This window comes from Cherax quadricarinatus, chromosome 17 (assembly GCF_038502225.1).
Source record: "Cherax quadricarinatus isolate ZL_2023a chromosome 17, ASM3850222v1, whole genome shotgun sequence".
Taxonomy (NCBI): Eukaryota; Metazoa; Arthropoda; class Malacostraca; order Decapoda; family Parastacidae; genus Cherax; species Cherax quadricarinatus.
The window spans coordinates 51,001,798-51,029,376 of record NC_091308.1 but is presented as its reverse complement, the minus strand read 5'-3'; the positions used below and the strand labels follow the sequence as shown (position 1 = coordinate 51,029,376).

General features: G+C 39.5%; 1 protein-coding gene across 3 annotated transcripts in view; it reads left to right on the top strand.

Annotated features, from left to right (window-relative positions):
* Positions 1-1,216: 1,216 nt before the first annotated feature.
* Positions 1,217-27,579, top strand: part of Unc50 (Unc50 RNA binding protein) — a 254,965-nt gene continuing 228,602 nt past the window's right edge. Inside the window, exons 1-2 of one of the 3 annotated variants that reach the window (XM_070085996.1) lie at positions 1,217-1,366; positions 21,520-21,648. In XM_070085996.1, coding sequence (XP_069942097.1) covers positions 1,362-1,366; positions 21,520-21,648 — 134 coding nt within the window. In that variant the 5' untranslated portion in view covers positions 1,217-1,361. Of the gene's footprint in view, positions 1,367-21,516; positions 21,649-27,579 lie in introns of all 3 variants that reach the window. The other 2 variants (XM_070085995.1, XM_070085997.1) reach the window with 2 other exon arrangements.

The following is a 27,579-nucleotide window of genomic DNA, read 5'->3' as shown; positions in this document are numbered from 1 at the left end:
CGCCTGTGGGGGGATGGAAAGTATTCAGGGTTAATTCAGGGAATTGGAGCACAGATCCAGTTCCCTAGATCAAGTGCCCTTCACCAGCATCAAGGAACCTTCCTTGAGGGTGTAGTAAATAAAGATATTACTGTTATTATTATTATTATTATTATAGGAATCCAGCGCAGGTCCTCGGAGATACAAACCCAGCACGGGTACCACGCTTACGTTATTGTTCTTGATAACATATATCAGTATTTATGTTAGTTATACTGAAACTTAGGAATACATAAGTTTAAGATTATAGCGCCCGAAATTCTCAGATAAATATTTCCTCAATATTGTGTGTTGCTACCAGACGCTGAGGTGACAGCTGGCACAACTACTGTCATGATTAATTCATTCTCTATGAAACTTTGACTCCTCACCCTCAGTTAATTAATATCTATATAATTTGTTGGTGATGGTATATAGAGAATATATTAGATGCAAATTAAGATTTTGCAAGCTAATATTGACGACGTAATTTAGTAAACTAGGTGTAAAGTATTGAAGCATTTAAGAATGTAATGAGAAAGGAAGACATCTTTCTTTGTTGGGTTTATCAGGGCCACTGACAGCATAAGCTGTAAAGGCATCTACAGAGACATAGTCAGGACTAAGATTCATAAGAGATAAGATTACGTAAGACATGTTACTACTTGTACTAGTACTTCCACTACCAGCATTACCTCTACCACTACTTCTCCACTTTCTTCTTTTCTTGTCGCACCTCTGACCCTCTTTCCTAAATATACTGTATTGTTCAAGGATCCCAGTTGCAATAAGCCAATTTGTCTGACCTTTTATGTATATCCTGGGTAATATACATATATGTTACTGTACAATAAGAACACAGTAAACAAGTAACATAACAATATGCAGAACAACCACTGTGGAAAAATAATGTGAGAAATCACGAAAGCACTTTTAAATTTACTATTTTTGATCAAAGTGGTTCTTCTACATATGTAACTATGTATGATAATTTGTGTAACTGTATTTACGTATACCTGTACCTAAATAAACTTACTTAATATATAAATTGTGAAGTATTGATATTATCCCCTTCATAGTATAACAATAAGGCATTAAAAGGACCCCAATGGGAATAAGTCACTTTATATGATTTTTTTGGTTTATCCCAGGTTATCTACACATATTCTGCTATGTATGATGATATATATAACTGTGTTTGTATATACATGAATGGACATACTGAGGGGAGAGAGAAGTGTCAGGTGACGGAGTGTAACCGATCACCAACAAGTGATGAAAACAAACCCGTCCTGAGTTACTCTCTTAATTATTCTCAAGTGACGTAGTGACACCTTAGTGATATGAGGTCAGTATTACTCTGCTCCTGGGAATTATTCTCTCTTTATAATATTTGTTTGTTTGTGATATAACCAAGACAAGAGTGATGGTGGGGCAGCAGGCTTTGATGTTCTTTCTTAGTCTCTTGAGTAAGATAAGATAAGATTTGTTGGGATTTTTTAACATGAGTGTTATCCACCCAGGATAACCCAGGGTAGTGAGTGTTATCCACCCAGGATAACCCAGGGTAGGGAGTGTTATCCACCCAGGATAACCCAGGGTAGTGAGTGTTATCCACCCTGGATAACCCAGGGTAGTGAGTGTTATCCACCCAGGATAACCCAGGGTAGTGAGTGTTATCCACCCTGGATAACCCAGGGTAGTGAGTGTTATCCACCCTGGATAACCCAGGGTAGTGAGTGTTATCCACCCAGGATAACCCAGGGTAGTGAGTGTTATTCACCCAGGATAACCCAGGGTAGGCAGTGTTATCCACCCAGGATAACCCAGGGTAGGCAGTGTTATCCACCCAGGATAACCCAGGGTAGTGAGTGTTATCCACCCATGATAACCCAGGGTAGGGAGTGTTATCCATCCAGGATAACCCAGGGTAGGGAGTGTTATCCACCCAGGATAACAGCATCCAGGACCTTGTCATACTGGTCCAGTAGCTGGGACAGGCAGAAGCGACCTGCTCTAAACCCGTGTTGCCCTGGGTTGTGTAATTGATGAGTACCTAGGTGGTTGGCGATCTTGCTTCTTAGAACCTCTCAAAGATTTTTGTGATATGGGATGTTAGTGCTATCGGTTTGTAGTTCTTTCCAATTGCTTTACTGCCACCTTTGTGGAGTGGGGCTATGTCTGTTGTTTTTAGTGTGTGAGGGATAACCCCTGTGTCCATGCTCCCTCTCCATAAAATGTTGAAGGCACGCAATAGGGGCTTCTTGCAATTCTTGATGAACATGAAATTCCACGAGTCTGGGCCTGGGGCAGAGTGCATGGGCATGTCATTAATTGCCTCTTCAAAATCTTGTGGAGTTAGAATAATATCCAAGAGTTTTGGGATGACCGAATTTTGGGTTTCGTTCATAAAGAATTCATTTGGATTGTCGACCCTTGGAGTGGGCAGTGGATCGCTGAACACTGAGTAATATTGGGACTTTAGTATCTCACTCATTTCTTGGCTATCATCTGTGTGTGTCCCATCCCGCCTAAGCAGGGGCCCAATACTGGATGTTTTTTCCTTAGATTTGTCATAAGAGAAGAGGTATTTTTTTTTTTAATTTCCTTTATGGCTTGTAGTTCTTCCTGTGATTCTTGTCTCCTATAAGATTCCTTCAGCTTAAGTTTGATATTTGCAATTTCACTGATTAGTGCCTCCCTTCGTATTTCAGATATATTGACTCCACTTAGCAGCTCTGTGACTCTTCGCCTTCGTCTGTATAGGGAACGTCTCTCTAGTTTACATCTTCTCTTTCCTTTTCTTAATGGAATGTGTCTTGAGCAGATCTGAAGAACTACAGAATTCATTTTTTCAAGGCAAATGCTTGGATCCATGTTGTTTAGGATATCTTCACAGCTTGTTTCATTTAGGACATGGTTTACTTGGTCCCATTATATGTCTTTGTTATTGAAATTGAATTTCGTGAAGAGACCTTCATGACTGCTTACATTTTGCTAGTCGGGAGCCCTGTGTATACATGTCTGTACCTCTATTATGTTGGGATCTGAGTGAATTGTCTTTGATATAGTTATATTACATATCAGATCATCATTGTTAGTGAAGATGAGGTCCAGCATATTTTCTAGTCTTGTAGGCTCTACTATTTGCTGGTTGAAGATGAATTTGTTGCAGAGATTTAATAGGGGTTGGAAGTGTTAGGTGCACAGGATGACCCAGGGTAGGGAGTGTTAGCAACCCAGGATAACCCAGGGTAGAGAGTGTTAGCCACCCAGGATAACCCAGGGTAGGAAGTATTAGCCACCCATGGTAACCTGGGGTAGGAAGTGTTAGGTACACAGGATAACCTGGGGTAGAAAGTGTTAGGTACACAGGATAACCATGGGTAGGAAGTGTTAGGTACACAGGATAACCTGGGATAGGAAGTGTTAGGTACACAGGATAACCTGGGATAGGAAGTGTTAGGTACACAGGATAACTTGGGATAGGAAGTGTTAGGTACACAGGATAACCTGGGGTAGGAAGTGTTAGGTACACAGGATAACCTGGGATAGGAAGTGTTAGGTACACAGGATAACCTGGGATAGGAAGTGTTAGGTACACAGGATAACCTGGGGTAGGAAGTGTTAAGTACACAGGATAACCCAGGGTAGGGAATATTAGCCACCCAGGATAACCCAGGGTAGGGAATGTTAGCCACCCAGGATAACCCAGGGTAGGGAATATTAGCCACCCAGGATAACCCAGGGTAGGGAATGTTAGCCACCCAGGATAACCCAGGGTAGGGAATATTAGCCACCCAGGATAACCCAGGGTAGGGAATGTTAGCCACCCAGGATAACCCAGGGTAGGGAATGTTATCCACCCAGGATAACCCAAGAATGTCAGTGGATCATTAACCTTCAGTCATCTCCTGCAGGCATAGTGTGCACAAAAGAAAGTGTAAATATTTTGTATATTCAGCAAATTTAAACTACTGATGCTCCTGCATAAAAACAAAATTCAGTGACTTGCACTTTGTACATTAGTTTGTTATAATATTAGATGTGTTTCAAGGTATTTTAGTACTCAAACCCCAGCACTGAGATGAATGACGCTCCACACTCCACGAAAAACCTTCGGTTTTCGGAACTTTTGCAATTTCAGAATTTCGGATAAAGGGTTGTGGACCTGTAGTTACAGTACAAACAATTGTTTTTCTTATTTGTTTTGATTATTTCAATTCATAACAAGGTAATTTATATTGCAATTGTTTCAAGGGGTGCTACCCTTCAAATCATGGAAAAAAATCACATTGTTTGACTTTCTTGGGTTAAATATATAGTGGACCCTCGCCTAACGAACGCATCGCATAATGTTAAATCCGCCTAGCGAGACATTTTAACGCAAAAATTTTGCCTCAGCTAGCGCTAAAAAACTCGCCCAATGCGATTCGTTCCGTTCGAGACGCGTCCACGTTCGAGATGCGTCCCGTGGGTGCCAGTGTTTACAAGCCAGCCACTGTGGTCGCATCCAAACATACAATTGGAACATTTCATATTATCACAGCGTTTTTAGTGATTGCACCTGCAAAATAAGTCACCATGGGCCCCAAGAAAGCTTCTAGTGCCAACCCTGTGATAGAAAGGGTGAGAATTAGTATGGAAATTAAGAAAAATTTTGAAGGGTTTGGGGCTAACCCTGAGAAGCCTATGCCAGTTGTGGAATCCACTGTGCCTACTTCAAAGATTAAGGAAATGTGTGCAAAGTGGGTTGAACTGCAAACCTTTATGGATGAAAATCACCCTAACACAGCTATTGCAAGCTGTGCTGGTGACTATTACAATGACAGTGTTATGGCCCATTTTAGACAAATCTTAAAGGAACGGGAGGTACAAAGCTCTATGGACAGATATGTTGTGCGACAGAGGTCCAGTGACTCTCAAGCTGGTCCTAGTGGCATTAAAAGAAGAAGGGAAGTAACCCCGGAAAAGGACTTGACACCTCAAGTCCTAATGGAAGGGGATTCCCCTTCTAAACATTAACACCATCCACAGTCTCTCCTCCTCCCATCCCATCAATCATCACCAGATCTTCAATAAAGGTAAGTGTCATGTAATTGTACATGTCTTCTTCAGTTTGTGTGTATTAAAATTAATATTTCATGTGGTAAAAATTTTTTTTTCATACTTGGGGTGTCAGGAACGGATTAATTTGATTTCCATTATTTCTTATGGGGAAAATTAATTCAGCTAACGATAATTTTGCCTAACGTTGAGCTCTCAGGAATGGATTAATATCGTTAGGCGAGGGTCCACTGTACATGATAAAATCCTTAGTGTTAAGTAGTCTGTAAGCCAATAATGTTAAGTTGGCCCATAATACCTAGGCATAATAGAGGCTCTCTTTGCATTGCAACCCATTATTGTAAATATAAAATCTCAATGTACTGTTTGCTAAGACAAAAAAAAAAAAAAATTAATGAGGTTGAAGTATGAATATTAATAAATGTTTTTATTGATTCATATTTCAAGAAAATTCTTGATTATTTTAGCAAATTATCAGTAATTTTCCTGTAAAAATCTGGTTTATTTTAAATATTTTGCTTTAACAACTTATAGAAAGGCACAGCTTTGTAATCTCTTTTAGACTTTAAGAATATGTATAGTAAATTTAAATTAATTTCAAAACAAAGAAACAGTGTTGTACTGAAGACATTGCTGAAACCAATTTACTATTTACTCTTTGACTTTTAACCCTTTGACTGTTTTCGACGTATAAATACGTCTTATGAGCCAATGTTTCTGACGTATATATACTCAATAATTCTAGCGGCTTCAAATCAAGCAGGAGAAAGCTGGTAGGCCCACATGTGAGAGAATGGGTCTGTGTGGTCAGTGTGCACCACATAAAAAAAATCCTGCAGCACACATTGCGTAATGAGAAAAAAAAACTCTGATCGTTTTTTTGGAATAAAACGCCGACTTTGAGGTGTATTTTCGTATAGTATTTATCGTTGTATTCGCGTTTTCATGGTCTTAGGTGATAAAATGGAAAACATATTACAGAAATAGAGATGATTTTCATTACTTTGACGATGAAAACGATCTTGAAACTGAACTCAAAGTAGCGGAAATGTTCGATTTTTACCAATGTTCAGGAGTAAATAAATCACACCACACGTCCAATACACGTCAACTGGAGAGTCTAATATTCTTTCACTAGTGCACTGATATTATTTATACCATTTATACAATAATGCAGTAGTCTGCATAACAGTAAATTTTGTATTTTTTTGTATGAATAAAAAATCAAAATAGAAAGCAATAATAATATAAGATGGGCCTAGAGATGTGACTAATGAACAGAGCATATGTTATTTTAGTGCCACGAATGTCTACCTTGTTTATTCTGGACCCTATTTTGAAATTGGCATCTTTTTTAGTTTGCATGAAATTGGCCAAATTGCCAATTTCTGACCACCATATTGGGTAGTCCAAATTAGTAAATGGGAGGTTTCTTGTACTCAGCTGATAGATAAAATGGAGTTCTAAAGAAATAGCTATGAGTTTGGTCAACTGGAACAATGGAATTGGCTGAAAATAGGGCTCAAAGTCGGCGAAATCGCCGATACGCATATGTCACCGAGACAGCTAACTTTGCGGGAGCATAATTCCATGAGTTTTCGACCAAATTTCGAACTTTTGGTGTCATTACCATCGGGAAAAGATTCTCTATCATTTCATAAGAAAAAATAATTTTTTTTTTTTCAAAAATTGAGCGACATAGAATGACAGTTTCAGAGAGGGGCCTGAAACAGTCAAAGGGTTAAGTTTCTTCAAGTCTTTCAACATTATAAAGATCAAACTTTCTGTTATATCTTGACCTTTGAATTTTTCTGATATGTAAAAAACTCTAAGTTGTGATTTCATCATGAAAAAATAATCAAAGATAATTTATTTTTACACACTGGTCATTTCCCTCTAAGGTTGGGTGACCAGAAAAAGAAAAAAACACTTATGCCATCATTCAGTCAATCACTGTCTTGCCAGAAGCATGCAGACACCACAGTTCAGATAACTCTCCAAACTGTAGCATCCCCATCCCTCCTTCAGAATGCAGACATACTGACTGAAAAGTGAGCTCTGGAAAATTCTTTCTAAACCCATATAATGGTGGAGAGTGTAAAAGTTCTAAGAAAAATAGTGAATTTGTAAATCTTATAATTCCCAAGTTAAATATATTATATTATATTTCTGAAGTGTTGCTGGCAGAGAACTGTAGGAGACAGAATGAAGGACGAGAAAGTCAGGAATACACTCTGCTTTCACTCCCCAACTCTAGCAGAAAGAATTATTTTCAAGTTATGACAACAAATATCAGCTGTATTGTTGAGAGACAATTGTGTCATCAGAATGCTGTTCTCAATATATTAGATTTGATCCAAATAAACTTATATGCATTTGGGAACAACTGTGTTAATATAATTTAAATAAATTTCATTTTACATCTGGCACTGATATACATATACAAACTGCTTGTCATTCTACCCAACAACCTGGTGGACGATGATACTGCAGATGCAATATTGCATATGCAAGGAATAGATGTTCAAGTATCAAGCAATCCTCTCATACAAGTTTAAGAGAAAATATAAACTCCTGCACATCAGGTTTAAATTCACAGAAAAGTAAATAACAAGAAAAAACAGACGTCTTTATACAACTGAATAACATTTAACAGAAATAGACAGTGTTTTAATTTTTAATGAGAGAATTTTTATAAGGTAAGGAAAACATAAATAACTCATACATAAGAGAGAGGAGCTCTAATCCTGTGAAATCCCATTCTCTGCCTTCCCTGTATTTTCAGTCTTTCTAATCTCGACAACTCTCTTCGTTCCGTGGACATTAAACTTACTTTTTGCCAAACTAACACCCTTCACAGTAATCTAGCTCATACTTCTCTTCCCACTATAGATGCCCCAGGTGTCTACTCCATTTCATGCTTAACCTTTGCAAAAATTCAATGTACACTTAAAGGCCCAAAATCTGGAACTCCCTACCTGAAATCTTCAGAGAGACTCTCTCAGCCAGCATCTTTAAAACTACTGTTAAAAAACACCTTCTCTCCTTAACATACCCCAACATCAGCTAAATATGAGAAAACTGTATATCCATATTGTCTTTGTCACAAACATATGGAAAATAATATATTCTTGTACTCAATATCTATAATCCTCACAACCATGAAAATATTGAATGTGTTCACATTATGTTAATATGCTAAGAGTCCTCATTACCTGTAATCATAATCCAACCTGTAATTCTTATAACAGTTAAACTAGATAAAAGCCACTTAGCATGTACTAATAGAATATTCAATTCTCTTGTATGCATTAACTCCTAATTTTATTTTTATAACCACCTAAGAGACTGTATATATATATAAGCAATCAGTTATTGCCATGTTAATCTTAAATCTGCCTGAAATGCTCTGCATATTAAGGGGCTTTCTGCATGCACATCTAAATGCCATTCACCCTTGTACAAACATTGTATCATGCTGAGATAAATAATCTTTAATCCTTAATCTCTTGGGTTATCTGGCACTTTGGAGAGATTGGCCACTTTCTGACAGACTCAAAGAGCACAAAAGAAGTGCTAGGCTTTCCAGTACCAATAATTCTCTTTTCTGTTGACTGGTCCTCAGCTTTCACAGTTGTCGTCTTGTTGAAGCTTCTTTTATACACAACTTTCCTTGTATGAATCTTAGTCCTGGCTTTGTAGATGCCTTCCTTTCTAATTACATTGTCAAATACTCCAAACATCAGAACACTCGTAACTTAACCTGATCTATTCTTCTCCTCCTTAACTCTTTTTTCCCTTTTCTTTCTTTGTTTTTCTTTCTTCTGCCTGTGAGTGTGTTCTCTAAGTCAGTTTTTCTTTCCCCTGCATTTTTGGTCCTACCCCTTGTGGGCCCTTAGCTTTCCTGCAGTGCTCCTTTTTCTTGTTCTTAGACTTACCCCACTTCTACTTCTACAAACATCTTTCCCCTCCATTCCTCTACTGTTGCTACTACCTCTGCTATTGCCTCCCTTCACTCCCCTTTCACTCTTGTGCCACTAAACTACACTCCCTACTTTCTACTGCCACTATTTCTTCTTTTGCTGCTTCCACCACCTACTTTACCACTACTTCCTCTTTTTCCTCTATTGTTTCCATCCCTCTCCTGCTCGCTTATATATACTGTCTACATCACTTTGTGTGACTTCTTAAGTAGTCCAAGTCAATCCGAAATGTCGTCATAAGCTCCTCTCTCCTGTGTGCAGGTCATTTGTGTATTGTTCCAATCATGGTATTGTGCCTTTTTTTTCTTTAAGTTAATAAAATTTTGCTTCTTATAAATGAACACTTGCTACTGATCACATTGTTATACCTTTGTGGATGGGAGTTTGCTTGGCTTATTTGAGAACATCTGAAAGTGGTTTCCAAGTGATTTGCTGGAAAATTCTGTAGTTGCTAGAAATAACAATAATGCAGCCTTTTTTGCAGGTAATAGTTGGCATTTCAACTGTGATATATGCTTACTGTATTTTTATTTGAATTATTGTTGATTTTTTCTTGAGAAGATGATTGGAGCCAAGTAAAGGGAGTGAAGGTAGTTGTCAGTTATATAGTTTCTGATGTTAATACGAGCCTCTGTAATGTTGTTTGCAAGATTAGTTTCTACCTGTGCATCACTCGCATACATGTGTGCTCTCATGGTTACTCAATATATTTGTCTTTCTTCTCACCCATTAAATGTTTCCTAATAATGTGGATCAATTTTTTAAGGCTACTTTTGTAGCTTGAGGCTGCAATCTACACTTCTGATACAGAGTAGTATTGCACTTTACTATTTGTCCATTTATCTGTACCTCAAATTTTGAATTTGTGCCTGGGATCCACTTTGAGAGCCCACCTCAAGCCAATCATCACTCGATAAAAGACAGGTATCAGAGCCATCACAAACTCCTAATTACACTGGTCACCAGAGGTTTCACTTCACATTTAGAAATGTGATTCTATCCATTTCTGGGACACTGAATTAAAAGCTGAACTTAGTTTAGCTTCTACATGTACAGTTTCTATGAAATATAACTCCACAGTGAGCGATTTCACCAAGACATAGCCATCATGAAGAAGAGATATTGGGGAAACATGATGATCACTGTGATGGTTGACTACTGCTGGACACTGGTGTGGGAGAGCCATACTGATCACTGTGATGGTTGACTACTGCTGGACACTGGTGTGGGAGAGCCATACTGATCACTGATGGTTGACTACTGCTGGACACTGGTGTGGGAGAGCCATACTGATCACTGTGATGGTTGACTACTGCTGCCACTGGTGGGGAGAGACATACTGATCACTGTGATGGTTGACTACTGCTGGACACTGGTGTGGGAGACACATACTGATCACTGTGATGGTTGACTACTGCTGCCACTGGTGGGGAGAGACATACTGATCACTGTGATGGTTGACTACTGCTGGACACTGGTGTGGGAGAGCCATACTGATCACTATGATGGTTGACTACTGCTGCCACTGGTGGGGAGAGACATACTGATCACTGTGATGGTTGACTACTGCTGGACACTGGTGTGGGAGACACATACTGATCACTGTGATGGTTGACTACTGCTGGACACTGGTGTGGGAGAGCCATACTGATCACTGTGATGGTTGACTGTTGCTGGATACTGGCATGGGAGTGCCATACTGATCACTGTGATGGTTGACTACTGCTGGACATTGGTGTGGGAGAGCCATACTGATCACTATGATGGTTGACTACTGCTGGACACTGGTGTGGGAGAGCCATACTGATAACTGTGATGGTTGACTACTGCTGGACACTGGTGTGGGAGAGCCATACTGATCACTATGATGGTTGACTACTGCTGAACACTGGTGTGGGAGAGCCATACTGATCACTGTGATGGTTGACTACTGCTGGACACTGGTGTGGGAGAGACATACTGATCACTGTGATGGTTGACTACTGCTGGACATTGGTGTGGGAGACATACTGATCACTATGATGGTTGACTACTGCTGGACACTGGTGTGGGAGAGCCATACTGATAACTGTGATGGTTGACTACTGCTGGACACTGGTGTGGGAGAGCCATACTGATCACTGTGATGGTTGACTACTGCTGGACACTGGTGTGGGAGAGACATACTGATCACTGTGATGGTTGACTACTGCTGGACACTGGTGTTGGAGAGACATACAGTGGACCCCCGGTTAACGATTTTAATCCGTGCAAGAGGGCTCATCGTTATGCGAAATAATCGTTATGCGAATTAATTTTCCCCATAAGAAATAATGGAAATAAAATTAATCCGTGCAAGACGCCCAAAAGTATGAAAAAAAATTTTTTTTACCACATGAAATGTTAATTTTAATACACACAAACTGAAAAAGGCATGCACAATTACATGACACTTACTTTTATTGAAGATCTGGTGATGATTGATGGGATGGGAGGAGGGGAGAGCATTATCTTCTTACTGTTTAGAAGGGGAATCCCCTTCCATTAGGACTTGAGGTAGCAAGTCCTTTTCTGGGGTTTGCAGTTCAAACCACTCTGCACACATTTCCTTAATCTTTGAAGTAGGCACAATGGATTCCACAACTGGCATAGGCTTCTCAGGGTTAGCCCCAAACCCTTCAAAATCTTTCTTAATTTCCATACTAATTCTCACCCTTTTTACCACAGGGTTGGCACTAGAAGCTTTCTTGGGGCCCATGGTCACTTATTTTCCAGAAACACCACCGAAAACACTGTAATAATACGAAATATTCCGAGTGTATGCTTGGATGTTACCGCGGAGGCTGGCTGGTAAACAATGGGACGGCCGGCACATGTGAGGGCACATTGGACGCGTCTCGGACGAAAATCGGTATGCGGGTTTTTAATCGGTATGCGGGGCAAAAATTTTGCGATAAAAGTAATCGTTATGCGGAAAAATCGCTATGCGATGCCATCGTTATGCGGGGGTCCACTGTACTGATAACTGTGATGGTTGACTACTGCTGGACACTGGTGTGGGAGAGCCATACTGATCACTATGATGGTTGACTACTGCTGAACACTGGTGTGGGAGAGCCATACTGATCACTGTGATGGTTGACTACTGCTGGACACTGGTGTGGGAGAGACATACTGATCACTGTGATGGTTGACTACTGCTGGACACTGGTGTTGGAGAGACATACTGATCACAAGCCTAAATCCGAAAAGGCTGAAAATCGAAACAATATTTCCCATAAGAATTAATGTAAATCCAATTAACCCTTAAACTGTCCAAACGTAGATCTACGTTTTTACACGTAGTGCTCTGACCTTGATTTTCTCCATAAGAAAGCATGTAAAAAACGTAGAGCTGTGTTTGGAGCACTACGCGAGCGAACGTAGATCTACGTTTGGACAGTTTACGGGTTAATCCATTTTACACATCCAAATGTATTAACAAAAACACAAAATACTCGAATATGATGCTAATATCAACTCTGTGGTTTATTTATCTATCATAATTCATCTAATATGACATAATAAACAATATTAATAACATATAAATATGATATGTACTCTAGAATAAATAAAATACTTGTATGTCATTACTTATGTGACTGGTGTTGTTGTTGTTGTTGAGTTTAAGGCCACTGACAGCGTAAGCTGTATAGTGGTGGTGGTTCCGCCGCCACCACCACTAGTTACAATGAAACACCACTAGTCACACTGAAACAATGTACAGTACGTAATTTATATACATGTATAAGAAATATTGTGTAAAAACATAATAGAGAATGTAAAGAAATAAAGTGGTTATTGTATGTATACTATAGTACACACTTACCTTGGAGGAGATGCTTGCAGGGCGGCGTATGTTGTCAGTGGCCCTATATACAGTGGACCCTCAGTTTGCGATGCTATCGGTATCCGATAAATCCGGTAACCGATGCATTATATCACCAAAAATTTGCCTCGGTTCCCATTACAAAACCCGGTATGCGATGCGATTCGTACGAGACGCATCCACACGAGACGCATCCATGTGTGGCATGAACTGCCCCGTGTGTACCAGTGTTTACAAGCCAGCCAGTGTGCGAGCATCTAAGGATACATTCGGTACATTCCATATTATTCATATTATCACCGTTTTTGGTGCTTGTTTCTGCAAAATAAGTCACCATGGGCCCCAAGAAAGCTTCTAGTGCCAACCCTTCGAGACCAAGGGTGCTAATGACTATTGAAGTGAAGAAAGAGATAATTGCAAAGTACGAAAGTGGAGTGCGTGTGTCGGAGCTGGTCAGGTTGCATAGTAAACCCCAATCAACCATCTCTACTATAGTGAGCAGGAAAACGGCAATCAAGGAAGCTGTTCTTGCAAAAGGTGCAACTGTGATTACGAAACAGCGACCGCAAATGTTAGAAAATGTTGAGAGACTGTTATTGGTGTGGATAAATGAAAAACAGATAGCAGGAGATAGCATCTCTCAAGCAATCATTTGTGAAAAGGCTAGGCAATTGCATGACGATTTGGTAAAGAAATTGCCTGCAACTAGTGGTGATGTGAGTGAATTTAAGGCCAGCAAAGGTTGGTTTGAAAGATTTAAGAATCGTAGTGGCACACATAGTGTGATTAGGCATGGTGAGGCTGCCAGTTCAGACCACAAAGCAGCTGAAAAATGTGTGCATGAATTCAAGGAGTACATAAAGGCTGAAGGATTGAAACCTGAACAAGTGTTTAATTGTGACGAAACAGGCCTGTTTTGGAAGAAATTGCCAAGCAGGACCTACATTACTCAGGAGGATAAAGCTACCTCAAGTCCTAATGGAGGGGGATTCCCCTTCTAAACAATAGGTTCAAAACACTCCCCTCCTCCCATCCCATCAATCATCACCAGATCTTCATTAAAGGTAAGTGTCAATTATTCTATTGTTATTATTCTATTGTTATTGTAATTATTCTATTACATTAAACTTAATATTTCATGTGGTATAAGTTTTTTTTTCATACTTTTGGGTGTCTTGCACGTATTAATTTGATTTCCATTATTTCTTATGGGGAAAATTGATTCACTTTCTGATAATTTTGGTTTACAGTGAGCTCTCAGGAATGGATTAATATCACGAACCGGGGGTCCACTGTACCTCCAACAACATTGGAGGGGTTAGTTTTGTGTCCCTTTTTTCTATCGCTTAATTGCTTAACTTACTTGCTACACTCTTAATCACTGAATCACTGAAGAAGGCACATTCTCCCCTCTCTCTTCCTCCTCTACTTTCATATTTTTCTATTATCTCTTTCTTGAATTCTGTCATGTTTCTCACTTTCTTTACCAAAGGGCTGACACTAGGAACTTTCTTTGGGCCCATGGTGGTTTATTTCACAGTTGCACTCAATAAATAACCACAAAAAACAATGGATTATAACAAAATGTTTCGATGAATGCATGGAGCCTTGCTCACTCACTCAGACACACAGCCAGACTGACTTATGAACGCCGCAGAGTGGCATGGGGATGCGTACAATACGGCTGATTTCCAAATCACCGGCCAAAATCCAGGACAAAATTTCAGCCAAAGAAGCTGCCGAATTCCGATTTAGCCGATATCCGCAGTGGCCAATATCCCGAGTTCCACCATATATGATAATGAATTTGCAATAAGAAATTACTTTTGGTTGTTGCATGCACCACATTTAATATTTATTATTTTTTTTATTTTTTTTTATTAACACATTGGCCGTTTCCCACCAAGGCATAGTGGCCCAAAACAGAAAAACTTTTTTCATCATTCACTCCATCACTGTCTTGCCAGGGGCATGCTTACACTACAGTTATAAAACTGCAACATTAACACCCCTCCTTCAGAGCACTGGCACTGTACTTCCCACCTCCAGGAATCAAGTCCGGCCTGCCGGTTTCCCTGAATCCCTTCATAAATGTTACCTTGCTTACACTCCAACAGCACATCAAGTCCTAAAACACATTTGTCTCCATTTGCTCCTATCTAACATGTTCACGCACGCTTGCTGGAAGTCCAAGCCCCTCACACACTTAATATTTCTGCATAAGGAATACCTATCATTGTTAGGTAACATATATATCATGTGGTTCTTCAGCCTTCAATAGCCAAAATATTGATTGCAAATTTTCAAAAAAGCCTTAAATGATAGAGACTAAACAAACTCAGATTCACGATCTGCACATCAAAATTAGTTTAAAATAATCACTTTGGTTTCTGAATTAGATAAAAAGTTAAATTTTGTTGGCTACTTTGTTGACTAGCATTATAAGCAATATACGTGTACTATGTTCTTAGTCAAGTCTCCTATACCTATTAAAAAAATAAGTCATTTATACATACAACTAATTACATCTTCAGAACATCAGAACACTGCGCTCTAATACCTAAAACATCTGGAAGATTGTAACACAGCTCACAGACATTCAAGTTCATTTGAGATAATGTATTCCTAGGATGACTCATGTCTGGAATATGTTCGCACAGCATAACAACATCAACAAAATAGTTGACCAAATGAAATCATTGGCCCACAGATGGCTCCAACTTCTTCCTGTTCCTTATCTGTATATCTCATGACAATTAAAAGGCTTTCAAAGGAGCTGATGTAGGTAACAGCTCTTAGCTTGTAAATAAAGTTAGTAACCGTAAACTGAACATTGTAGAACCCTGTGTAAAAAAAACTTTGTCACATCTCTTGTGTTCATTTGAACATTTTCATAATTTTATACAAATTACAAGGTCAGAAATGTGGACTAACTTATCAGGTGAATTAAAAAACTCTAGTATTCTTTATGAATTAAGATCAAAACTAAAAGTAGTGTGTACCTAAATAATGTAATCATGTGAGTCTCTAAAATTCACTGAAACAAATGTATTAAATAATTAATGTACAATCAGGTTATTACAATGTGTTACTGTCTTATTACTTCCCCTTGTCTTATCTCAATCCTTTCCCTAATTTTCCACTTATTGACTATCTTAGAACCTTTATCACATCATTATTACTGTTATTGTGTTTCACTCCACTCTATTGTGATTTTGATTAAGGATGGGATGACGATAAAAATTTTGCTGATGCCATCAAAATTTTCCAATACTGGTACTTACCAATGTTGATACCATCAAAATTAGCCAATGCCCACCGATACCAATACTTTTTCACATCCCTAATTTTGATTCTGCCCTTCTAACTACAGAATTAATTTTGTTGTATTCACAGTTATGTTTAGACTTAATTCCTTTTTTCACTTGAGGAGTGACCAGGCCTTGTATGTTGTGTCATCTTATCTTTCAGTATTTTCTACTAGATCACCAGCTTAACCTTTTCAGGGTTTTCGACGTACTAGTACGGCTTACGCACCAGGGTTATTGACGTACTAGAATGCCTAAATTCTAGCGCCTTCAAATCTAGCGAGAGAAAGCTGGTAGGCCTACATATGAAAGAATGGGTCTATGTGGTCAGTGTGCGCAGTATAAAAAAAAAATTCTGCAGCACAGTGTGTAATGAGAAAAAAAAAAAACTTTGACCGTGTTTTTGGACTAAAACAGCGACTTTGCACTGTATTTTCGTTTGGCATTTATGGTTGTATTCTAGTTTTCCTGGTCTCATTTCATAGAATGGAAGACATTTTACAGAAACTGAGATGATTTTGACTGGTTTCACAATGAAAAGTACCTTGAAATTAAGCTCAAAGTAGCAGAAATGTTTGATTTTTACCAAAATTCAAAAGTAAACAAATCATGCTAAGCGTCCAATACACGTCAACTGGTGAGTCTAATATTCTTTCACAAGTGCGCCGGTATTATTTATACCATTTCTACACTAATGCAGTAGTCTGCATAACAGTAAATCTTCTATTTTTTGTGAGAATAAAAATTCAAAGTGGAAAGCAAAAGAAATACAGTGGACCCCCGCATAACGATCACCTCCCAATGCGACCAATTATGTAAGTGTATTTATGTAAGTGCGTTTGTACGTGTATGTTTGGGGGTCTGAAATGGACTAATCTACTTCACAATATTCCTTATAGGAACAAATTCGGTCAGTACTGGCACCTGAACATACTTCTGGAATGAAAAAATATCGTTAACCGGGAGTCCACTGTATAAGAGGGGCCTGGGGATGTGACTAACGAACAGAGAACTTGTTATTTTAGTGCCAGGAATGTCTTTCTTGTTTATTCTGGACCCTATTTGGAAATTGGCATCTTCTGAAATTTGTGTGAAATTGGCAAAATTACCAATTTCTAACCACTTTATTGGATAGTTGAAATTGGTAAATGGGTGGTTTCTTGTACTCCTTCGATAGAAAAAAACAGAGTTCTAGTGAAATAAATATGATTTTTGTCGACTAGTACACAGGAATTGGCCAAAAAATAGAGCTCAAAGTGGGCGGAATCGCCGATGTTTATGCATCGGCGAGACCGCTAACTTTGCGAGAGCATAATTCTGTAAGTTTTCCATCAAATTTCATACTTTTGGTGTCATTATGATTGGGAAAAGATTCTATCATTTCATAAGAATTTTTTTTTTTTTTTTTTTTTTTTTTCCAAAAATTTTTCGACCCTGAGAACAAGTTTAGGAGAGGGCCTCTCGACCCTGAGAACAAGTTTAGGAGAGGGCCTCTCGACCCTGAAAGGGTTAAACAACTCCACAACCACATACTGCATTTTATTTTATTAAGTTAAGTACAGTATTCGAATGCTTTGTTTGGTAAAAAAATCGCTCGGTAGTCGACCGTTTGCTTGGCACTCGACCAGATAAACACGTGTTTTCTTTTTATGTTATTTGTATAAATAAGTCACCATGGAGCCTAAGAAGATTAGTGAAAACAGCCAACAAAAAAGAAAATTGGTTGGGAAAAATTCGCTCAGTACTCGAACAGATCAGCTCTTGAACAGCCTTCTAGAACAAATTCAGTTCAAGTACTGAGGTTTCACTGTTCTTTTAGTTTAAGTCTTCCAGAATTGTATATACTATTGCATTTCATTAGAATGATTTTTTTTTTAATACACTGGCCATCTCCCACTGAGGCAGGGTGACCCAAAAGAGAAGAAGCACTTTCACCATTACTCACTCCATCACCAGAGGCATGCCGATCCTACAGTTCAAACCTGCAAATATCCCCACCCCTCCTTCAGAGTGCAGGCACTGTACTTCCCACCTCCAGGGTGGCCCAAAAAAGAAAAACTTTCATCATCATTCACTCCATCACTGTCTTGCCAGAGGCTTGCTTACACTACAGTTATAAAACTGCAACATTAACACCACTCCTTCAGAGTGCAGACACTGTACTTCCCATCTCCAGGACTCAAGTCCGCCCTGCCGGTTTCCCTGAATCCCTTCATAAATGTTACTTTGCTCACACTCCAACAGCATGTCACATATTAAAAACCATTTGTCTCAATTCAATCTTATCAAATACACTCACACATGCTTGCTGGAAATCCAAGCTCCTCACACACAAAACCTCCTTAACCCCCTCCCTCCCTCCAACCTTTCCTAGGACGACCCCTACTCCGCCTTCCCTCCACTACAGATTTATACACTTTCGAAGTCATTCTATCTTGTTCATTCTCTCTACATGTCCAAACCACCTCAACAACCCCTCCTCAGCCCTCTGGATCATGGTTTTGGTAATCCCGCACCTCTTCCTAATTTCCAAACTACGAATTCTCTGCATTATATTCACACCACACATTGCCCTCAGACATAACATCTCCACTGCCTCCAGCCTTCTCCTTATTGCAATATTCACTACCCATGCTTTACACCCATATAAAAGTGTTGGTAAAACTATGCTCTCATACATTCCCCTCTTTGCTTCCACAGACAGAATTCTTTGCCTCCGCAGACTCCTAAGTGCACCACTCACCCTTTTCCCCTCATCAGTTCTATGATTCACCTCATCTTTCATAGACCCATCTGCTGACATATCCACTTCTAAATATCTGAATACATTCACCTCCTCCATACTCTCTCCCTCCAATCTGATATCCAATCTTTCATCACCTAATCTTTTTGTTATCCTCATCACCTTACCCTTTCCTATATTCACTTTTAATTTTCTTCTTTTACATACCCTACCAAATTCATCCACCAACCTCTGCAACTTCTCTTCAGAATCACCCAAGAACACAGTGTCATCAGCAAAGAGCAACTGTGACAACTCCCACTTTTTGTTTGATTCCTTATCTTTTATCTCCACAACTCTTGCCAAGACCCGCACATTCACTTCTCTTAGAACCCCATCTATAAATATATTGAGTAATCATGGTGACATCAAACATCCTTGTCTAAGGTCTACTTTTACTGTGAGGTAATCTCCCTCACTCCTACATACTCTAACTTGAGCCTCACTATCCTCGTAAAAACTCTTCTCTGCTTTCAGTAACCTACCTCCTATACCATACACCTGCAACATCTGCCACATTGACCCCCTATCCACCCTGTCATATGCCTTTTCCAAATCTATAAATGCCCCAAAAACCTTTTTGCCATTATCTAAATACTGTTCACCTATATATTTCACTGTCAACACTTGGTCTACACACCCCCTACCTTTCCCAAAGCCTCCTTGTTCATCTGCTATCCTACTCTGTCTTACTCTTAATTCTTTCAATAATAACTCTACCATACACTTTACCAGGTATACTCAACAGACTTATTCCCTTATAATTTTTGCAGTCTCTTTTGTCCCCTTTGCCTTTATTCTAAAGAACTATTATTATTATTATCGTTATTTTATATTAACACATCGGCCGTTTCTCACCTAGGCAGGGTGGCCCGTAGAAGAAAAACTTTCATCATCATTCACTCCCTCACTGTCTTGCCAGAGGCATGCTTATACTACAGTTATAAATCTGAAACATTAATACCCCTCCTTCAGAGTGCAGGCACTGTAGCCCATGATGACATTCTTCAGGACGCTTGTTCTATTTAGGCTGAAATATTGCTGCACACTAACAGCACCTTTCAAGACAGGTGAAATTGCTGACCTAGAAAGTGTACAGAGAACCTTCATGGCACACACAACTGAGATAAAACACCTGAATTACTGGGAGTACAGTGCCTGCACTCTGAAAGAGGGGTGTTAATGTTGCAGTTTAAAAACTGTAGTGTAAAGCACCCTTCTGGCAAGACAGTGATGGAGTGAATGATGGTGAAAGTTTTTCTTTTTCGGGCCACCCTGCCTTGGTGGGAATCGGCGAGTGTGATAATAAACAATAAAAAAAAAAATTACTGGGAATGCTTGAACTTCCTCAACCTATACTCCCTAGAATGCAGGCAGGAGAGATACATGATTATATACACTTGGAAAATCCTGGAGTGATTAGTACCAAACTTGCACATGAAAATCACTCCCTATGAAAGCAAAAGACTTGGCAGATGATGCAACATCCCCCAATGAAAAGCAGGGGTGTCACTAGCACGATAAGAGACAACACAATAAGTGTCAGGGGCCCAAGACTGTTCAGCTGCCTTCCAGCATACATAAAGGGGGATTACCAATAGACCCTTGGCTGTCTTCAAGAGGGCATTGGACAGGCTTCTAAAAATCAGTGCCTGAGCAGCTGGGCTGTGGTTTGTACATCAGGTTGCATGCAGCCAACAGTAACAGCCTGGTTGATTAGGCCCTGATCCACCATAAGGCCTGGTCACAGACCGGGCATTGACCCCTGAAACCCTCTCCAGGTATACTCTAGGTATCCAGGCACTTTCCACCTCCAGGACTCAAGTCCAGCCTGCTGGTTTCCTGAATCCCTTCATAAATGTTACCTTGCTCATACTCCAACAGCACATCAAGTCCTGCACCTCCTCCTAATCTCCAGACTATGGATTCTCTGCATTATATTCACACAACATATTGCCCTCAGTCACGACATCTCCACTGCCACTCCAACCTTCTCGTTGCAACATTCATCACCCATGCTTCACACCCATACAGAGTGTTGGTACAACTATCCTCTCATACATTCCCCTCTTTGCTTCCAAGGATAAAGTTCTTTGTCTCCACAGACTCCTCAGTGCTCCACTCACCTTTTTTCCCTTGTCAGTTCTATGATTCACCTCATCTTTCATAGACCCATCTGACACGTCCACTGCTAAATATCTGAATACATTCACCTCCATACTCTCTCCCTCCAATCTGATATCCAATCTTTTGTTTCCTATTTTTTTTTTGTTATCCTCATCACTTTACTCTTTCCTATATTTACTTTTAATTTCCTTCTTTTACATACCCTACCAAACTCATCCACCAACCTCTGATATCTTTATTCTGATATCCATGAATTAAAATTTAGTTTTTCAAAATATGCATTAATCCATTATGAACATGTGATGTAATTGTTAATTATGCTATTTAGTATCTAAGATGTTACTTGTCACTTGTGCAGCATTCGTAGAATTATTATTTTTTCAGCAGCACAAGTTATAAATACCAGACGTCTCCACTACCCTCACGTGCACAGTCACCTTCCTCTAACCTAGGGTCAACCACAGTGCCCCTGAGTTACCGCACGGGCTCTCCACTGCCAACACCAGCAGCTCACAGGTCAGTTGACACTCAACAACTTGTGTAGGGTACAGGAGGGCCCCACTTATTAAGCAGGTTAGGTTTCGGGCTGATGACATGTTTACACTAGCATTAGCAGTAGACCTAGGCCTAAAAATTGCATATGCAATACACACATTACTTAAAATATTTTCATCCTTAGCTTATAGTGTAGGAAGTCTGAATAAATGAAGAATAGGTATAATTGAGAACTGCTGTATTAGTGAAATGCTGTAAAGTGAAACGCTGTGAAGCGGGGCCTTCCTGTATATAAGAACATAAAGAAGGAGCACTGCAGCAGGTCTACTGGCCCATGCTAAGCAGGTAAATATTACATCCAATTAAGAAGGAAGGATCACTGATGCAGACCTACTGGCCTAAGCTGGGCAAGGTTCCTTAATATTCTTTGATAGAGTTCATCTTATCTGTCCAAAAATTCTGTTACTGTAGGCAGGTTGCATAGCTTTTTAAAGTGATGTGAAACACTAGACAAGATGAGGTAAAGATATTGTTTACACTTAGCTAAATCATTATGATATGATGATAATTGTCTACATGAAGAATAGTAGTTGATCCCCCTCTCCACCACTTTAACAAAACAAACAAAACACTTTATTTCTGTAAAGTGGAGTACTGTACAGTATACAATTATGGTAACTGACATGTATACACTACTCGATAGAAACACTTGTTATGGAAGACATTTTGAACAGTCTTCAACCTAATTTATATACTAGACAACAAGGCACATGTGGTACCTGAGAATAAGAATATCTAGTGTATATTATATTGAAGGTTTTTAGTAATTTAATAAAAATTCTTACTGAAGATACTTCTGGGATGAAGCTAGGTACCTGAAGTGATACAAGAAATTAATACCTTATACAGAGGGGCCAGAGGAATTATAAGTAAGACACGTGTGGTATCATTAGGTATCTTTATTCCAGACCTGACCATTGCCTTTGTGTCTTATCAACCTGTTGGTATTGTATACTGTTTTCATATTTACCAGAGGAATGGATCTTTAAACCTTTCACTGTTGTGACTCCAGATATAAAACGTGCTCAGTGTCATGGTTTTAAAGAAAAATATTTTCTGAAATGGTAGAGAATCTTTTTCTTAGTGATACTAAAAATGCAAGACTGTGCAGGTACAAAGTTGACAGTCTGGGTACGATTTATGCACTGGCAATATCATCAAATTTTAGTCTTATTGGAAGTCATTTCCAATGCTCCTTTTGATCCAGTTCCTAACTATTTTGCTAGTATACCTGGTATAAACCTTGGTAATGTGTGATGAATGGTTTGAAAAACCGACAAGTCGAAGATTGGGACACTTATGCAGCATATGGGAATCTTTATTCAGGAAACGTTTCACCACACAGTGGCTTCATCAGTCCAATACAAAGAGGAAGGCGTAAGGAGAGGAGGAGTATGAGGTAATCAGTCCCTCAGCCTGGAGTCGATGTGTTCAGTCCATCAATCTTCTGGAATGTACAGCATAGGGCCGTAGACGTGGCTTTGGATGAAGACCTACTTCGACTAGTGGATGGTACCACTATGACCCCACCTCCGCCTGCTTCACCTCACCTCACTACAGTATATAAGCCACGTCTACGGCCCTATGCTGTACATTCCAGAAGATTGATGGACTGAACACATCGATTCCAGGCTGAGGGACTGATTACCTCATACTCCTCCTCTCCTTACGCCTTCCTCTTTGTATTGGACTGATGAAGCCACTGTGTGGCGGAACGTTTCCTGAATAAAGATTCCCATATGCTGCATAAGTGTCTCAATCTTAAACCTTGGTAATAAATACCGACAAGTTGGTTTAGAAAGACGCATAAGCAAACACTATGACATTTATTAGAAAATGTTTCTAAAACATTAACATACTTGATAAATAAGCAGGCTAAGCACCACCAACCCAACAACACAGGAGTCACATGATCTCATCATCTACCCATCCTCATCCCAACATGGCATTCTTCAGGTCACCATGCGTCACTCACACCTCACTCTCCACCTACATATAATATCTTTCTACCTCTGTATGTTAGAAGTGATCAAGGTCCCAGGACCAAAACATTTTCTAATAAATATGTCATAGCATTTGCTTACATGCTAGTATACCTACCATTCTATTGATTAAGTGCATAAAGCTGCCAATTCAACTATCAGACCTACCCTGTAAAATGCACAGAAGTCAGTAATTTGGCCATTTTTACAAAAAATTCAACAAATTTAAATTTAAAAAAAGTACAAAATAAACACTATAGATATTCCAGTCACTAAAGCAATCTTTCTTCTGTTTATTAATAATGTCCTCAGGTGCCTCCTATAGAACACTTGCCCTCCATTTTGAATCTGTCATAAAAAAAAAAAAAAGTTTTGCCCTATTTCTCAGATAATAAAATATACTAACCAAGAATGATGGGGTGTGGTGTAAGCCTTCCTAATAATTTAAGTGGACCTATTCAAAACCTGTGGGGGGGGGGAGAGAATGGATTCAGGCTCCTGCACTTCCTCAGGAAAAAACAGTGGCTTATGCATTGGCCTGGAGCTTTATGATTCACTTGCCATGAGTTCTAACCCTGCCTGTACCCTGGTTCGTTTGCAGTCATGTTGTTATGATTTCATGAATCATGATGACCTCCTCAGGAAATTTGCAAAAATTTAATATTTCTGCCCATTTGCGGCATATTTCAGGCCACTATCAGTCTGAAGCCAACTAAAATCTTTTCCATTTCACTAGTTAGGTTCTGGACTACAGTGTTTTTACCATTGTGCCTCAAAAGACATTCAGTAAAACCATGAAAAAGCACCCAGGAAAACACCGTTTTAACACAAACACTCAGAGGCTATCACTGCATGGGGCAAGATTTATTTTATTCTGTAGATGAATGGTTCAGAGAACCGACATGATGATAAATTAGACACATGTGCAACACTTGGGTATCTTTATTGTCAGACACTGCAACTTCTTGGGATCTTAATACTTAGGAATTCTTCGCTTGCCTAATTCTTGGGCACGACCTACTTCCACATTGAACAAATGTGACACGACCTATGACTGCTGCACCTCTCCTGCCATACGGTTTATAAGCTGCTTCTCCGCTGATGTGCCGTATTCTATTCAAGATTGATGGACTGAACACATCGACTCAAGGTTGAGGGACTGATTACCTCATTCTCCTCCTGTTCTTCAAGTTTCTCCTACGTATGGACTGATGAAGCCACTGTGTGGCGAAACGTTTCCTCAATAAAGATACCCAAGTGTTGCACATGTGTCTAATTTATCATTTTATTCTGTGCACATCTACCACACAGACCCATTCTCTCATGTCTAGGCCAAACTTGACAAATGATATCAAACACAAGGGTTCTTTGATTAAGATGCAGAGTTACACAAACGACACTGGCCTCAGTGATGTAGTTGTACGCAAGAAACAATGAAAGGGTTAAGGTTGCAGTACTGGTGTGAGCAACCTAAGTTTGTGGGCATAGGAGGGCAGGTGTGGGTGACATAAACCACCCAGTGTAATATAAACTACCAAGAGTAATATAAACTGCCAAGTGTAATATAAACTGCCAAGTGTAATATAAACTGCCAAGTGTAATATAAACTGCCATGTGTAATATAAACTGCTGTTACGCAGAAATGTGGGACAGCTGGGGGCTAGAGCCTTGTCTAAGGGCAAAGGTAAAAGTTACACTCATCTTAAGCATAAACAGGCCACCCAGGGCTATTCCAGTCAAAACAGAAAGTGCTAAACCAGTATTTGTTACTTCAGTGGGTTGGTTAACAGAGGGTTAGGCAAAAATCCTAGTTAGGAAAATATATCTATTTATTCAAGATAACACTATGTACACACTCTAGAAACACCTTCATCTATCTTCTATCCTAAACGCCCACAAGAAGCAGGTGGCTGGCGGTCCAGTAACCATAACACTCAGCCTAGTCAGCGCCAGGCCGTCGCTACTCTAATACCAACCCCATTTCTTATTTCCTCACTCATCCCACAGCACCCTGACCATGTCAGAGCCTAGGTGAGCATACAGGTAAACCATAGAAGAGCCTATGGCTTGAGTTAGGTAAACAAAAGGAGTACACAACTACAAACTTAGTTTAAATACACAGCATCTCCAATGCCAGCCTCCATGCCATGCTGACTCCACATGACTCCTCCTAGCCACGCTTACCCCGCATACCCAAACACAGTTGGAAAATAAATACCTAGCATGATTTCTTTATAATTACAGTTAGAGTACTTTACAGTACCCCTTAATGCACATTATAAATTATAAAATTATACTTTACAATTATAACATTCATACTATTATGGCGCACTTCTCCACTATATGTACATTACAATGTCGTGCAGAACCCTGCATAACAACTGCCAAGTATAATATAAACTGCCCATTGTATTACAGTAGTCCCCCTATATCCACTGGAGATGTGTTTCAAGATCTACCATGGATACCTGAAACCGTGGTTAGTAGCAAACACTATATATAACTAGTATTTCATTTACATACATACATACCTATGATAAAGTTTAATTGATAAATTTCACACAGTAAGTCAAGAATGATCACTTTTTGACTGATGGGAAGCACATCACAGCTTCTCTTAGGCACTGAACAACGGCTACCATCACTATTTCTGCACTTTGGGGCCGTTATTAAGCCACCGTATACCATGGATAACTGAAACCGTGGAAACCGAGTCCATGTATACGGGGGTTCTACTGTATAAACCCCCACATTACATCTTGAAAATATTCATGCTTAGTTGTCTCACAAATTATTAATTACATGTTACAAGTTTTATCTGCAGTAGTATTTAGTGATTCATAACATGAGTACACTAGTCTTCCTGAAGTGCTTCACATAGCAAGATGCTTCCCTTAGAAACTTGTACTCTCACACCTGTAACTCATATATACTCCAGCACACTCTTAACCCAGTCATTGTTTTCTTCATATCTGCTTTGAGGTAAGATAGAAGAGATAAGATTTTGTTTGAATTTTTAACCCGGAGGGTTAGCCACCCAGGATAATCCAAGGAAGTCAGTGCATCAATGGGGACTGTCTGTCTTATTTCCCTTGTGGTCCTTCCATCTTGTCTCCCATGATGCAACCCATGCTAGTAGGCAAACACCCAGGTACCTGCTTTCTTGCTAGGTGAACAGGGACAGCAGGTATAAAGAAACATGCCCAGTGTTTCCACCTGAAAGAGAATTGAGCCATGGACACTCAGTGTGTGAGGTGAGAGTGTTGCCTACCAGGCTAGGGGCTTTACTTTCTCCTTATTTTATTACCCGAGAAATAGGGTAAGTTTTCGATTTTTTTTTTATGTGAGAGTAAATTCAAAATGGAAGGAAAGTGTATTATAGGAGAGGCCTAGAAATGTGATTAACCCTTTGAGGGTCGACAGGCCCTCTCCGAAACTCGTTCTCAGGGCCAGCCAAATTTAAAAAAGAAAAATAATTTTCTCTTATGAAAAGATAGAGAATCTTTTCCCGATCATAAGGACACCAAAAGTATGAAATTTGATGGAAAACTTACGGAATTATGCTCTTGCAAAGTTAGTGGTCTCGGTGATGTTTACGCATCGGCGATTTTGCCCACTTTGAGCCCCATTTTCGGCCAATTCCACTGTACTAGTCGACAAAAAACATGAATATTTCGCTAGAACTCCATTTCTTCTATCGAATGGGTGCAAGAAACCACCCATTTATGAAATTCAACTATCCAGTACAGTGGTCAGAATTTAGCAATTTTGCCAATTTCACACAAATTTCAAAAGATGCCAATTTCCGAATAGGGTCCAGAAAGACATTCCTGGCACTAAAATGACATTTCCTCTGGTCATTAGTCACGTCTCAAGGCCTCTCTTATATTCTTTTGCTTTCCACTTTGAA